The sequence below is a fragment of the Octopus sinensis genome, linkage group LG6 (assembly GCF_006345805.1).
Source record: "Octopus sinensis linkage group LG6, ASM634580v1, whole genome shotgun sequence".
NCBI classification, from domain to species: Eukaryota; Metazoa; Mollusca; class Cephalopoda; order Octopoda; family Octopodidae; genus Octopus; species Octopus sinensis.
In genome coordinates, this window is record NC_043002.1 from 58531529 (window position 1) to 58547866 (window position 16338).

At 38.1% G+C, this 16338-nt stretch overlaps 1 protein-coding gene across 6 annotated transcripts in view; it reads right to left on the reverse strand.

The window, feature by feature from the left end:
- LOC115212788 (LLGL scribble cell polarity complex component 2) overlaps window positions 1-5561 on the reverse strand; it is a 160070-nt gene extending 154509 nt beyond the window's left edge. For all 6 annotated transcript variants that reach the window (XM_029781481.2, XM_029781482.2, XM_029781480.2 and 3 more), the window contains exons 1-2: window positions 5406-5561; window positions 3980-4136 (exon numbers count right to left, since the gene is read on the reverse strand). In XM_029781481.2, the coding sequence (XP_029637341.1) occupies window positions 3980-4063 (84 nt within the window). In that variant the 5' untranslated portion in view covers window positions 4064-4136; window positions 5406-5561. The remainder of the gene's footprint in view (window positions 1-3979; window positions 4137-5405) is intronic.
- Between the last annotated feature and the right edge of the window lie 10777 nt (window positions 5562-16338).

The window sequence follows — 16338 nt, forward strand, 5'->3', positions numbered from 1 at the left end:
TTCGTTTCAATTAATTTTGGAAACAAAGAATTTAGTAAAATAACTTTTATCAAACAGGCGCAAGGCGACGAGCTGGTATAGCATCGTTAGCAACACCGAACAAAAATGCTTACCGGCATTTCGTCCCTCTTGACGTTCTGAGTTCAGTTTCCGCCGAGCTCGCCTTTGTCTTTCAACCCTTCAGGAGGCGGCGGGGGAGGGGTCGATCAAATAAGAACCAGTTGTGCACTGGAGTCCATGTAATTGACATACTCCTCCCTTAAAATTGCTAGACTTGTACCGCTTGGGAAATTGGAAATTTCAATTGAAGGTTTTATTTTCGACCACTTTCAAAAAGTAGTTTGTATCGGAAAAACAAAGGGTGATCCCGAGTCGGTGAGCATCAAGCCCAGATCTTGACTGGCACTTTAATTTTATTGACCCTCCAGGAACATAAAAGAGGAAGATCGAAACTATGATGATAATGATAATAGTTTTTCTTTTTTTTTTTTCTCATATATAAACACTGACATGAATGAAACAAAAGTTGGAGATCGAAAAAATCGTTACTGCTTCAGTGTTGCGGTTTGCAGAAAACCCACTTCATTGAACCAACGACAAAAATAATGATTCTCTGATAATTAGCACAATCTATAAAAGTGGGTGGTAGGGAACAGAACAGAATTCACCACCATCACATAAAAACGACAGATCATTCTGGAAATATTGACACAAAATTATCGGAAAGAAAGACTAAACTGAAAGGTCAGAGCCTTGGATTCTATTATTACTAGTTATAGAAATTTCGTTTTACACCATAACTTTGGAAGAGACAGACAGAAGAAACGGTTAGGCACCGACCTAAATTCCTTACAATATTTTTTCATTATTTCAAAAGGTGTCGTGCTGGCTGAATCGGTAAGCACGCCGGACAAAATACTTATCGGCGTTTCGTCCGTATTTACGTTCTGAGTTCAAATTCCGCCGAGGTCGACTTTAGCTTTCATCCTTTCGGGGGTCTATAAATTAAGTGCCAGTTACGCACTGGGGTCGATGCAATCAACTGGCATCCGCCCACAAAACTGCTGTCCTTGTGACAAAATATGAAAACATTATCATCATCACCATTTCGATAGTACAACTGTAATAAATCTGAGGTCTACTGTATGGTGGAAGGGAGGGGGTCGCTCGGTATGAAAATAAAATGACACACCAGACAATGTAATTTGAAAAGACGGAGTTGTCACATCCGGAACGTCTGATCAAATATCTGCTTGATAGGCGTTGGCCTGGGGTTAAACAACATGTCTATTACTTTTTAAACTTTTCTTTCCAGACTCAAACGATTATATCAGTCAAAAGTGTAGTCTAGCGCCGAAGCACCTAAAGCGTTCCAGCTGTGACCATCCAGTCTTTTTCCAAGAACTTCGTAAACCAATGCCCTTCCGCATGTAAGACAACCAGGTCGGATTTGAAGAAGATTTGGCTGCTATTTCTACCCGCTCAAGCGACTGCATAGAGGCGTTATAGCTGAGTATTGGATGGTCATTATTTTTTTTACGTTCTGAGTTCAAATTCCGCCGAGGTCGACCACATGATTAGGAAAGCCAGCGTCTTACCCACACAGCCACGCCTGCGCCTTAAGTTATTTTGATAATTATCGAACACAAAAGATGACAATCATAATAATATTTATTATAATCTAAAGGAGTTTGACCGCAGATCAATCCTCACAGAACAGACTCATGATCAAAAGAATTCCAGTCGTGACCACTGCATTTTTTTCTTTTTTCAACCTTTGCAACTAAATATATCGAATGTGCTCTTCAATGGAGTGCAATTGGAAAGAAATCTAGCTGCTACTTCTAGCAAGGTCAACGACAACAAGAGACTCTCCTAGACTGGTTTACAATCTTAAAACCTAATATCAAAGGTTTCCTAACCGTGACTAACATGTTTTTCTTTGTTTTTGTTTTTTTGTAGAGCAAGGATCATCAACAATGTTCAATGTATCATTGATGATCGTTGGATGTGATCAGAATGAGATCTGACTGCTATTTCTAGCAGTTCGCGCAACCGTGTAGCAGTGTCTTCCTCACTGGCTCGCATAGGAGTGAAAATATATACACACACATATACATAAACACACGCACGAACACAATTTTCCATTCATGTAACAAACTGGTTGCTGATATACGAGTAGTATAGGTGATGGCGGCGGTGGCGGAGTATTAATTTCTGTTTTGACAGTAGCTGGAAGGAGGGGGGAGAAGTAAGAGGACTGCAATGTACTACAACTAGCAGCAGCCGGTATAGACCAAGGCACGAAACCCAACCAACAGGTAGCAAGTGAAAACAGACAAATTACTACAAGTTTAAAGGGACAGAGAAAGAAGTCTCCAGGCGCTTGAGGACCCCGAAACACCAAGAAAGGGATCTGCAAAAAACACAGGAAAAATGGAGATTATAAATACTATTTTGCTCGTATCAGTGTCTTGTTACTCTGAATTTTGGCTTACGGGTGACACAGTCTCCGGGACAAGTTACGACAAGAGACAAACTAAAATATTAATCTCTAAAACAGTATCGAGTGTTTTCTTTCTTTCCACAGTCAACATTAAAATGATACATATATATAAGACCCGTGAAGCGGACGGGTTCTCCTGATAGGGCCTCTAGTTATCGTACTAATGTATACTCTACATAGTTGTGTATTAAGGTCCTCATAAGCTTTTCCAGATCTATACCGAGTCCACACACCCTCGATTATACGTTGACAGTACTTCTTTTTTTCTCTCCAAGTTTTATTTATTTGCAATTACTAATATCGCATCAGGCTTTTCCGACACGCATCACCTTACAATAAAAGACAGAGACAGGTGCTTAAACTATTGCCTTTTATATTTTAACATCCTCATAGTGAAACCTATTTAAAAAAAAAAATTAATTGCCTCAAAATAGCTTAATCAAACTTAATATAAAAAAAGTTTTTTTTCCCCGAGTGACGGGAACAATTTTGCAAGAAATATTTTTTTCACTTTTACTATTATTACCGGATTAGTTTTTAGTGATTGACAAGATTTCTTAATGAAAGACTAAGGTGTGTCAGTAAATAAATATATAAATATATGTATAGATTATACACACACATATGAAATATATTCGACATAAAAGTAATTAACAAGTAAATCAGAGAGTGGGAAGTAAATGCTATGTCCCTTCTAACTTACTAATAACCTATTCTACACGCATACATACCTATGTGTGTATATATACACCTACCTACCTAAGTGAAAGGAAGAAAAGGCTTGTTCTCTGACTCATCCAGACAACTACTTCAAGATGGCCTCCACCGACCAACAACGAAAACGACAACCTATACACAGTTTACATACATATAAATATATATATAACCACACATCTAAATACAGTACATTTGCCTTTACACACATATGTGTCTATATATATATATATATATATATATATATATACACACACACATACGCAGACTGATGTGATGTGAATAATTATACGTATCGATGTGTATATATATCATGCGTATTGATGTGGTGCATATACACAACATATTGACGTGTATGCATAATTATACATACACATACAAACACTGATTTGTGTGCATACAAACTTTGATATTTATGCAGACATACAAACATATATACATATATATATATATATATATATTTATATATATACAAAGTGATATGTAAATATACACACGTAATAATATGAATATATGCATACACAAAAATGTGGATATACACATAGTAAGGCATGTATGTAAGTATTATGTTATGAATATATGCACAGTAATGTATCTGCATATTATATATATATATATATATATATATATATGTATGTATGTACATCGACAACTAGACATACAATTACAACCAGATAGCCTCTGCAAAATTCCAAGTTGAGGACCAACAAGGGAGAGCGAGAAAGACAAAACATTAATAACAATAACAAAATTTCTTACCCGCGTAAATCCGAACAGTTCCTTTTTCAATCGCTCTCGTTCTTCACTATCCTTCGAATGGTTTTTCTTCAGAAATTTCAACATTGTGTGTGGTGTGACACCAGTGGCAGACGGCGACAAAAAAAGAAACTGTTTTGTTTGTGTTAAAGGTGCAGACCTGGATATGTAGAGATATAAATTGGGTAAAATATTTTTTTAAAAAATAGATAGAGAGGTAGGTTGGTAGTTAGGTAATTGTGGTGGTGGTAGAAGTAGTAATAGTGATAAAGGTGGTAGCAATGACAGTAGATAGAGTAAGAGGAGAGAAAGAAGAAAGGGGGAGGAGAAATATAATGAGAGAGTAAGTGAATGAAAAGGACGAATGAGAGAGTGTAATTGAAGGCGAAGAGTGAGAGATGGAAAGTGAATGAACGGAAAGAGTGGGAGAGCAGTAGATAGAAATAGATGAGAGGCAGAGAGAGTGAAAGTAAGTCAATAAAATAGCGTGAGAAAGAAGGAGAGCAATGAGAAAGGGTGAAAGAATGAATATGAGGGGTGAGTGATGAGAAAGAGTGAGAAAATGAATAAGAGGGGTGAGCGATGAGAAAGGGTGAGAGAACGAATAAGTGGAGGTGAGCGATGAGAAAGGGTGATAGAATGAAAGAGAGGGGGTAAGAGAACTCTTTAGTAAAGTAAGGTAAGAAATGTAAATATGGCCACGGCTGTAGTAGAAACTGTCGGCTACCGTTGAGGAAGCCGGGAAGTAATAAAGGCAGAGTAAATGAGAGAGATACAAGTAGGAGTTGGAGGACGGAAAGTAGAGAGTTAAAGAAATAGAGAAGGGAGATTAAGCAGGGAAAGATTAAAGAGGACAGTATGAGAGAAAAGAGAACATGAAAACTACCCTAAGGCGGCCCAACTACATCTCTATATATTAATGATAGACAGGTTTTTTGACAAAAGAAAATATAAAACTGTGAAATAATAATTAATCATAGCTGTCTATTTGAAATATTCGGGCGATCTAGCGAACTTTGTACATGTGTGTCCTCCAGAGGAAAGAGTTTAAAATATTTGAGTATGCGTTGTGTGTATATGGTTTCTTAGTTATTGAGGTTTTTGTCTTTTTAAATTAACATTGGAAAGTCAAACATCTACTCCATCGATATGATTTTAAGAAAATCTCATTTGTCAGGAACAAGCGAAAAATACCGATTTTTAAAAATAATAGAGCAGATGTGTAAACACAGAAGCAAAATGTGAAAGATAGCTAGAGACAGGAAGAGATACACAGATAATAATATTGAAAATTCGGCTAATACATAGTAGAGACAGAGAAGAATGTAGTAACCCTCGGTGTATATATTTAACATTCATCATTAAACGATGATTTCATGATAACAATAAAATTCCTAAATCAAATCAAGTTTAATTAGTTGTAACTTACGTGATTGCAAGCTTAAATATATTCCTTAGAAAGAACAGGATAAAGTGCACAGCTAGATTCCAAATATGCGCCTAACACAACAACACCACAGCTCTACATACAACTTCTGAGTCGCGGGCTCTCTTTCTCTTCTTACAGTCCCCCTCTCTCTCTCTTTATCTTTCTATCTACCTCACTATTTCTCTCTTACTATTTCTTCCTCTACATCACTCTCTCTTACTCTTTTTCTTTCTTTCTCTCTCTTTGTGCGCGCAAACTAGCTATCACACTTCACATCATAAAATCGAATATAACATCAAGTTTATTTTACTGAGAATTACAAAAAAATCGTTAGATAGGTTAAACATATATTTCTTATACCGTTTGACGCTTATTTTTTTGTCAATTTGTCATCGAAATACAGAGGACTATATATTTCGCAGTCGTAGTATTAATGCGCTAAGCATTTAAAGCAACGACCACATGTCTGGAAGGGAGCCCTTTTAAAAAGAGTTGTATTTAGCTGAAGGCTGTTACGTTACCCCTAATTCTAGCTTTCCTTTCTCTCTATGAAGGGATTTGAAATTTTTTCTTTTTTATTTTGATTGCCGCGCTCTATTTTTATAAGCCAATAGGGAAAGTGTACGCGATATGTGGTGACTAATCTTTTCAAAAATATTTGGACAATTATGTTTATTATATATTCTCAGGAGCTTTAGTTCAATTCAAGACCAGCTGTTGCCTGTGACTGCCTGACCTTACTACAAGTTTATTTCATACCGATCATCACAATACATGCTCTAATTTTTGAAGTTCTCTCTTATTCATTTTGAAAGGCGCTCCAAGTTGACATACGAAAATTTTATTTTAAAAGAATAAGTGTTTTTATTTCAAATATTGCCGGGTTCAACTTCAGCTTTCATCCTTTCGAGGGTCGCTTAAATGAAATACGAGCCAATCGATTAACTCTTTCCCCACCGAATTTCAGACATTGTGCCGTTGTTAAAAGCAATAATTAAGTTCGATATTAAATCATTATTAATCACCTATCAAAATTTAATCGTCACTTGAAACGATTCAAGAGATATCACTGTATGCAAGATATGACTTATTCGAGATCTTATAGAACAATAAAGACAACCGCCAAAGTGAAATAGTGTAGCATAAACAGCGTTTATTTCCTGTCTGCTACTAAAATATGTCAATCTAATTAAAGTAGCGCTGATTAACAGAAGCAATTCACAGACCTCGGTATTTTAATAAAATTTTAATGCGTATGCAATAAAATATACATAGCTATTTAATAACACTACCCGACGAGTAGTTTCTATAACTTTTTTTTTTCCTGGTGAACTGTGTCCATGTAGTTTCGATCATAAGCAGTTACAAATGTAGCTGAGAAAAGCATGAATGTCCTGTAATCTCATTTCCACTTTTATTTTATTGTGTAGCCTTGCGCTCATAAATGAATGCTGAGTAAAAAAATGTTGTCGGCGTAATTTGATGACAGTCAAGTAAAATAAGTACAAATTGTTATTCAGTATAGATATTTGATAAACCATATTCTGTAAGAAAGGTTGTTAAGGGTGATCAGTTGGAGATATTTATCGAAGACTTGAGTCAGTAACATCTCTGTGCGTCGGCAGCCAAAGCACACAACTTTCAATGGCCCAATCTACCTAACTGCAAAAGAGACGTATGTTTCGTCAGCTTGTATACTAAGTTCCACGCCGCCTCCCTTAGAGACGTCTGGCTTGCCTTGGATACACTGCATGGAAACGAAGCCTTTTAGTGTTGACTCTTACAACAGAAAATACTACGAGACACAGCCTGAGGGTATGGGGGGAGAACAGTCGTCAGAACGAAAAGGCTGAATCGATAAGATATTTTTGAGTATGAAGAGTTTAAATCCAGGTGTTCTGGTGTGTGTCTATATGCAGAATATATAGAAGCGCTGGCTCGAGAGAACAGATACCTGGCTATTCTAAGAAAATTACCTGCATTGAACAAGCGATCTGCTCAAATGGAAATTTATCTCCAGTTCGTTTAACACTGCAGAAACCATTGTTAAATGCAGACATAACAGAGTGCGTCTATATATTTATTCATTTATTCACTCTTTTCATTAGTTTCCTGTTTAATGGTGTCGATCATTGAAATGTAGCAACGCTGAGCACCGCCTCCAGACCGACTGCAGTATTCATTTCGATCTGGTACTTTGACGATACTATTTGTCGAATCGCTAGATTGAGGGATATAAAGAAGCTCAGTATAAACACACACATACATACACGCGCGCACATAGACACACCTGCGCGCGCGTACACACATGAATATGCACCTCTTGATGTGTGTGTGTTGGCGCAGGCGTGGCTGTGCGGTAAGACGTTTCACAACCACACGGTTCCGGGTTCAGTCCCACTACGTGGCACCTAGGGCATGTGTCTTCTACTACAGCCTCGGGCCGGTCAAAACTTTGTAAGCGGATTTACTAGACGGAAACTGAAAGAAGCTCGTCGTAAATATGTGTGTGTGTGTGTGCGTGCGTGCGTATGTGTGCGTGTGTATGTGTGTGTGTTTGTGTCTGTGTTTGTGCCCCACCACCGCTTGACAACCGGAGTTAGTGTGTTTACGTCCCGTAACTTAGCGTTTCGGAAAAAAGAGAACGGTAGGATAAGTAACAGGCTTTAACAAAAAATAAATATTGGGCTCGATTCATAGGACTAAAATCCTTCAAGACAGTGCCCTAGCATGGTCACATCCTAATGAGTAAAACAGGGAAAAGATGAAAGAAAGGATACATACATAGTCGCAGGCATGGCTATGTGGTAAGAAGCTTGCTTACCAACCACATGATTCCAGGTTCAGTCCCGCTGCTCGGCACCTTGGGTAGATGTCTTCTAGTATAGCCCCGGGGCTGACCAGTCTTGTGAGTGGATTTGGTAGAAAGAACTGAAAGAAGCCCGTCGTATATATGTATATATTTGAGTGTTTGTGTTTGTCCCCCACCACCACTACCACCATCGCTTGACAACCGATGTTGGTGTGTGCTTACGTCCCCGTAACTTAGCGGTTAAGAAACCGATAGAATAAGTCCTGGGGTCGATTTGTCCGATTAAAGGCGGTTCACCAGCGTGGCCGCAGTCAAATGACTGAAACAAGTAAAAGAAAATATAAAAGAATACATACATTATACATACATTTGGATTTAGGTTAGAAACCGGTTGTTTCTCTCTTGGCAAGAAATCTTGAAAGAAACTGAATAATGACATACATACATATACTTATATATACATATATATATATATACATTGACCGACCAGGCTATCAGATGTTGCTACACATCGCTGGTCACAATGCGCTTCGCATTGTTTTAGCCTTCAAATGATGCCACCTCGCTGGCTAAGCAAGCAGGCCAACAGAAGAAAGAATGAGAGAAATAAATAAATAAGCGGGGTTTTTTGGTGGAGGGTACAAAAGGAAGTCTTGCCATCATGAGTCCATGGCGACGACCCCGAAACCAAGGCTTGAAACAAATCTTACTTGAAAAGAACAAGATTCCAAGACGTCGAAGAAATCCCCGAGGATGCAACGAGGCAGCTCACTCGCTTTCCCCAAAAAAAGGAGTTTCAGAAGGGGACTACTTCAAAGGAAATTAAATGCCAAATTGATATGTGCTGTAGTTTCCGTTTTATTGCATCAACCCGATACCCTTTGATCAGACCTCGTATACCCCTATCCGTCTAAATGATTCAAAATACCAGCTACTGTAAGTTATTTCTCTTGACGCATTTTCATTTCATTTTGGCAAATTACTTTATCAATGTACGTGTTCTCTAAGGCGGCGAGCTGGCGGAAACGTTAGCACGCCGGGCGAAATGCGTAGCCATATTTCGTCTGCCGTTACGTTCTGAGTTCAAATTCCGCCGAGGTCGACTTTGCCTTTCATCCTTTCGGGATCGATAAATTAAGTACCAGTTACGCACTGGGGTCGATATAATCGACTTAATCCGTTTGTCTGTCCATGTTTGTCCTCTCTGTGTTTAGGCCCTTGTGGGTAGTAAAGAAATAGGTATTTCGTCTGCCGTTACAGACACGAACACACGCACACGCATACACCCGCAAACACACACACTTATAAAAGACGAGCTTCTTTCGGTTTCCATCTACCAAATTCATTCACAAGGCTTTGGTCGGCACAGGGTTATAATAGAAGACACTTGCCCAAGATGCCACGCTGTAGGACTGAACCCGGAACCATATGGTTGGGAAGCTAGCTTCTTATCATACAATCACGCCTGTGCCTATTACTGATTACTAATTCTTCCGAACCAAGTGTTGTCACTTTGGTCAAGGCCCTCTAAACCAAACAAATATCAAATCGCATTGATATGTCATTGACAAGAATCAAAAAAACTCGAAGCATGTCTGAGATTCCTAATAGATGGCGACACTGAACGAGCTGGTGTTTTCACACCTTCTACCAGCAGAGAGATTTTTTCTCTACGGTAAGTGCAGTGTATTTGCCTTTAGCATTTGAAATTTGTGACAAACATATTTCAACTAACCTAAATTGTGATTATACCTAAATACTGCTTTGCGCTAATGCAAAATTTACTTAAATAATTATATGAAATACAGGTATCTGTACATTTATACAAATTGTTAGAGGTTTTACATCATTAGTGTCCGGAAATTGTTGTATTTGACGTATTTTCATGGTTTTAACGAGTGTTGGTCCAAGTCTTGCCCGATCATGTCTGACATCACGTCGTACAAGATGGATTGATGGGAAATGTGATGCACACAGTTTTTGTTATTCTAAACCCTAAGCCAACAGATTCTGCTATTTGCTTGCCTGTTGTGAACAAGGTTTTGCAATTGTCTTGTTTTGTTTTAGTTTTCTGAATCAGACTAGTTTTCATCGAAGTTTCCTTAAGCAGCGGCCATCATATTGATTCTTATGCAAAGTGAAAACAAGAAAAACAAAAGGAAATCGTAAAGAACTGTTTGCTAAATGACCGCAGTTGACAATCAACGAAATAATCCACACAAGTTTTACAAAAATATCGATATAGTTTCTTGTCTGTCTGCGGTTTCTGTCATGAAATGGCTCAATTAAGAAATAAGTGATTCGCCCCATACCGGGTAATAATTCCTTAATGTGTTAAGAGGAGATGATTTAGTTGTTCATTCAAACCCCTCAAACACACACACACACACACACACACACATTGCTATATTTCGGAATAGTTATTATTATTATTATTATTATTATTATTATTATTATTATTATTATTATCATTATTTTTGCTAAATAAACACGCGTACAATACATTTGCTCTTCACATTAGCTCTATTATTGTTCTTATTTTAGGAACCTTGGTCTGAAATCTTTACTTGGAAGAGGATGCGTGACGTTCAAACATATAATAATATGAATAATATATATATATATACTTACATCTATACGTATATATATATATATATACATCAGCTGTTGGCTGTTTTTCTAGTCTCGTAATGCGGGCATTTGGCAACAATACACCCTTTCGATAAAACAGCTGCTCCTGCAAAGCAAATTAAATAAAATTTGGGATTTTGCGGAGAGTCAAAATAAGTAACACAAACAGGACAGTGAAAACAAACAGGAAGGGCTGCTAAGCCTAAACGTGGTTCTGGTGGCGAACGCGTGAATCAAGCTAGGACAGCAGACAAAGAACACGTCTTCCTTAAAACAGGAGTGGCTGTGTGGTAAGTAGCTTGCTTACCAACCACATGGTTTTGGGTTCAGATCCACGCAGTGGAACTTTGGGCAAGTGTCTTCTACTATAGCCTCGGGCCGACCAAAGCCTTGTGAGTGGATTTGGTAGACGGAAACTGAAAGAATATATGTTTGTATATCTATATATATATATATATATATGTGTGTGTGTGTGTGTGTGTGTGTGTGTGTGTGTGTGTGTGTGTGTGTGTTGTGTGTGTGTGTTTGTCCACCCAACATCGCTTGACAACTGATACTGGTGTGTTTACGTCCCCATAACTTAGCGGTTCGGCAAAAGAGAACCATAGAATCAGTACTAGGCTTACAAAGAATAAGTCCTAGAGTCGATTTGTTCGACTAAAGTCGGTGCTCCAGCATGGCCACAGTCAAATGACTGAAACAAGTAAAAGAGTAATATATATATATATATATATATGTGTGTGTGTGTGTGTTGTGTGTGTGTGTGTGTGTGTGTTGTGTGTGTGTGTGTGTGTGTTGTGTGTGTGTGTGTGTTTGTCCACCCAACATCGCTTGACAACTGATACTGGTGTGTTTACGTCCCCATAACTTAGCGGTTCGGCAAAAGAGAACCATAGAATCAGTACTAGGCTTACAAAGAATAAGTCCTAGAGTCGATTTGTTCGACTAAAGTCGGTGCTCCAGCATGGCCACAGTCAAATGACTGAAACAAGTAAAAGAGTAATATATATATATATATATATAATAATATATATATACTCAACACTGTCTAGAATATTCTTGAAAATTCTGAAAAATTCTTATATTCCTAAAAATTTTAATTCAACACGCATTCTTTTCTTTTTTTTTTATCGATATAAAAGTATCATACATCTTTTATGATCAAAGGTTTCAACCACCGAAAACTAATTTCAATTCACTGCAAGACAGCGTTTCCTATGTATCACGTCTCCATCCCATACGCTTTCATGGCGCTACTTTCTAAAAGCATAGCAGTAAAATCATTTCTCCAACTTAGAAGTTTATTCCAACGTCAACGAAACTGTGTCGACTCCAATAACCTTTCATATTTGTTGCGTGTTTTTGAAACAGAAAAGTGGTTTTAATTGACTTACATCAATTATATCAAATATAAAACGAGAGAGAAAGAGAGAGAGGGGAGAGAGAGAGAGAGAGAGTGGGGGAGAGAGAGGTGGGAGAGAGAGAGAGAGAGGGGTGGGGGCCTTATACCGAGAGTAGAAAAGAATATTTTAGCAGAATATAAGTCGGGACTCAAAAAGGAAACTAGCAATAATGGAGAATGATCTAAAATAACTTGACTTTCATGAATGATCGAAAATAATAAGTAAATGCTTATCAACAGGTTATTATCATAGATAAGGTTATTATTATTATTCTTGTTGTTGTTACCTCGGCCTTAGCGAAAGCGGAGGTATTGTTTTCAGTCGCATTTGTTTGTTTGCCTGTTTGTCCGTGGACAAGATATCTCAAGGACCGCTGGATGAATTCGGATGAAACGTTCAGGGATGTTTGGCCTCGTGACTGGCACGAACTGATTAGATTTTGGGATCAATCCAGTACCGGACAAGGATTCTGGATTATTTTTCCGTTTTTTTTCTTACTTAATTTTTGAGAGCAGTCGGGTTCATTTTTAGTATTGTCGTTTGCGAGAGCAGTCGAGTTTATTTCAGATATTTTCATTTAAAAAATAATTTCTAGCTAATCGTTGAGAGGACGTTGGTGTTGCCTTGGCGGAAGTTTGCATTCTCTGAGTACTCTTGTTGTTGTTGTTGTTGTTGTTGTTATTGATGTATCTGTTTTCATTTCTCTACATCCTCATTTAGTTAACTTTGTAGCTGATAGCCTTCCTCGAATTCGGACCTAGAATGCTTAAGTTTGAAAGTCAAAAAAAAAAAAAAAAAAAAAAAACACTAGCGTATATTATCACTATATATTTGATAGTGCTGACCAGAGACAATTGGCACTATCAATTAATATTACTATATTTGGTAATATTGACTTCAAATTTTGGCACAAGGCCAGCAAGTTCGAGGACAGGGGATAAGTCGAATTCATCGATCCCGGTGTTCAACCGGTACTTATTTTAACCGACCCTGGAAAGATGAAAGGTAAAGTGTAGCTCGGTGGAATTCGAACTGAAAATGTAAGGATGGACGTAATGCCACTAAACATTTTGCCCGGTGTGCTAACGATTTTGCCAGCTCGCCGCTTTGCTATATTTGGTAATATTGACCAGAATTAATTTTGGTTATATCCCTAAAATCTGTTATAACACCTATTGACATTTTTTCTAGCTAATCATCTTTGACGTCTGCTTTTGATAGACGTTGACAGGCAAAAATGAAACTTTACTTTTCATGCCGAAAGGTCTATGGTTTAGACGTTTTAGCGAAATCATTAAAACTCCGGAGTTCACCTCTCTATGGGGAAATTTCTTATTGTAGCTAAAGGCTTTGAAGGCACATGTCTCAGTGGTCAGGGTGTTCGGCTGACGACCGTAAGGTTGTGAGTTCAGTTTCCGGTGGCATGTTGTGTCCCGTTTCTCTAGTCCCCTCAGATGGCAAAAATGAGTTGTACCTTTATTCCATAGGGTCAACCATGTTACATTCTGTATCACGCCGAATCTCCCTGAGAACTACGTTAAGGGTACACGTATCTGTGGAGTACTCAGCCACTTACACGTTAATTTCACAAGCAAGCTGTTCCGTTGATCGATTGAACTGGAACCTCTCTGTTATAACCGACAGAGTACCAGCTCAAGGCGTTGTGACTTTAGACTCACGCGTAGTGCGATATTTCTCGTTCTTCAATTTTATCTCAAAGTGAATTTTTTTTGTAACCGGAGGCTGTATCTTACATTTACATGAGACTCCCCAGCTTTCATCTTTTGGCAGTTTGACGGTCGATGCATATCGGCTGAATTTTGATGAGCTAAAGACAAGCCACACATTGCAAACTCACTGACCGAAGTAGCTGAGTTTTACATCTCGACAAAGGAGCCTTCTTTGAAGTATTCAAAATGCTTCACGTTTCTGCTATTCTGCCTGTAAGCAGTGCAGCGCTGTGATTGCAGTATTTTCAAGCTGTGAATTGCCAAAACTTATCTGCAGAATTCCATGATGGAAAGCAGACTGGATATTTTAAGCACAGCGGCTATGACTGACTGACTGGCTGACTGGCTGACTGGCACTCCGTCGGGGGTTTGTGTAGCTATCAGACAATATCTGCATAGAAGTTTTGATTTGATAGATATCGTGTAAAAATTTTCACAAATGCTCTTAATGTATCTCAAAGAAAAAAACTTTGTTATCAATTATTTTTAAAGAAAACAATTGAACAGAAGCAGTAGAGAGCCAGAACGAAAGAGAGAAATTGTTTTGCGATGAATAAAGATATTTTAATGAAAATAATTGAATAGAACGGTCGAGAACGAGCAAATGAAAAAGAGACTTAAGTCGCGATGAATAAAAACTAGCTTTATGGTTGAGGTGTGTACTTGAATGTTCACGAAAAAAGACAGCAGAAAAACCTCATTTAGATTTTATATATACATATATAATAAATAAATAAATAAATAAAACTTAGAAGAAACATGAACAAACAACAACACGAAAACGTGGTACATGTGAAGTATTAGCAGACGGTCAGGGAAGGAAAGAAAGATGGTTTTACATTTCGAGCAAAGATCTTATTCAGAAACAGGTGACAAAGGAAAGTCCAATAGAGAAGGAAGACGAGGAAAAAATCGCCAACGACTCACATGTGGCTACATGTATATACGTATGTATATATATATATATATATATATATATATATATATATATATATATATATATATATATATATATATATTATATATATATATATATAGATAGATAGATAGATATCACAATTATTACAATTGGAATATATAAGTATTTTCTACACATTTTAAGGTTTAATAACTGTTTTCTTTTAGTAAAATTTACATAATTCCAATGAGCAGCTGTTTTTATTATAGTATTTGTTGTTGTTGTTGTTGTTGTTTTCTTCTTCTTCTTCTTCTTATTATTATTATTATTAGCATTATTGGGATAAGGCTGACAATTTGAAATACAGGTACTACTCATTTTTGCCAGCTGAGTGGGCTGGAGTAACGTGAAATAAAGTGTCTTGCACAAAGACACAACGCGCGCTGGGAAGTGAACTCACGACCTTATGACCATGAGCCAAATACCCTAACCATTGATACACATGCCTTCAAAGCCTTGATTTCGCAAAAACTTCTAAACCATAGACCTTCTCTTTTTGTCTGTCAACGCCTATCAAAAGCAGACGTCAAAGATGATTGGCTGGGAAAAATGTCAACAGGTGGTATAATGGAATGGAAGCACTCTGTCGGTTACGACGACGAGGGTTCCGGTTGATCCGAATCAACGGAACAGCCTGCTTGTGAAATTAACGTGTAAGTGGCTGAGCACTCCACAGACACGTGTACCCTTAACGTAGTTCTCGGGGATATTCAGCGTGACACAGAGAGTGACAAGGCCGGCCCCTTGAAATACAGGTACAACAGAAACAGGAAGTAAGAGTGAGAGAAAGTTGTGGTGAAAGAGTACAGCAGGGATCACCACCATCCCCTGCCGGAGCCTCGTGGAGCTTTAGGTGTTTTCGCTCAATAAACACTCACAACGCCCGGTCTGGGAATCGAAACCGCGATCCTATGACCGCGAGTCTGCTGCCCTAACCACTGGGCCATTGCGCCTCCACAGGTGGTATAATAGATTTTAGAGATAACCAAAATTAATTCTGGTCAATATTATAAAATATAGCAAGGCGGCGAGCTGACCTGAGTTCGAATTCCGCCGAGGTCGACTTTGCCTGTCATCATTTCGGGTTCGATAAAATAAGTACCAGTTATACACTGGGGTCGATGTATTCGACTCATCTCCTCCCACCAAAATTGTTGCCCTTGTCAAAAAATTTGAAACCATTATTATTATTATTATCATTATGTGAGAGAGCAGTGCATGCCATCAAAGTGACACTGGGGTAAAATATACCAAGCCCAGTATACCCATCATGACTACCCGTCTGATAAGGGTCCACTAGGCACATGCATCACAACGATATGTGCGCGACATGGTAATCTCTCATCAAGATAAACAGCACATGACATTGCAGGTGGGGCCCAGTTAGAATTTTCTTCTG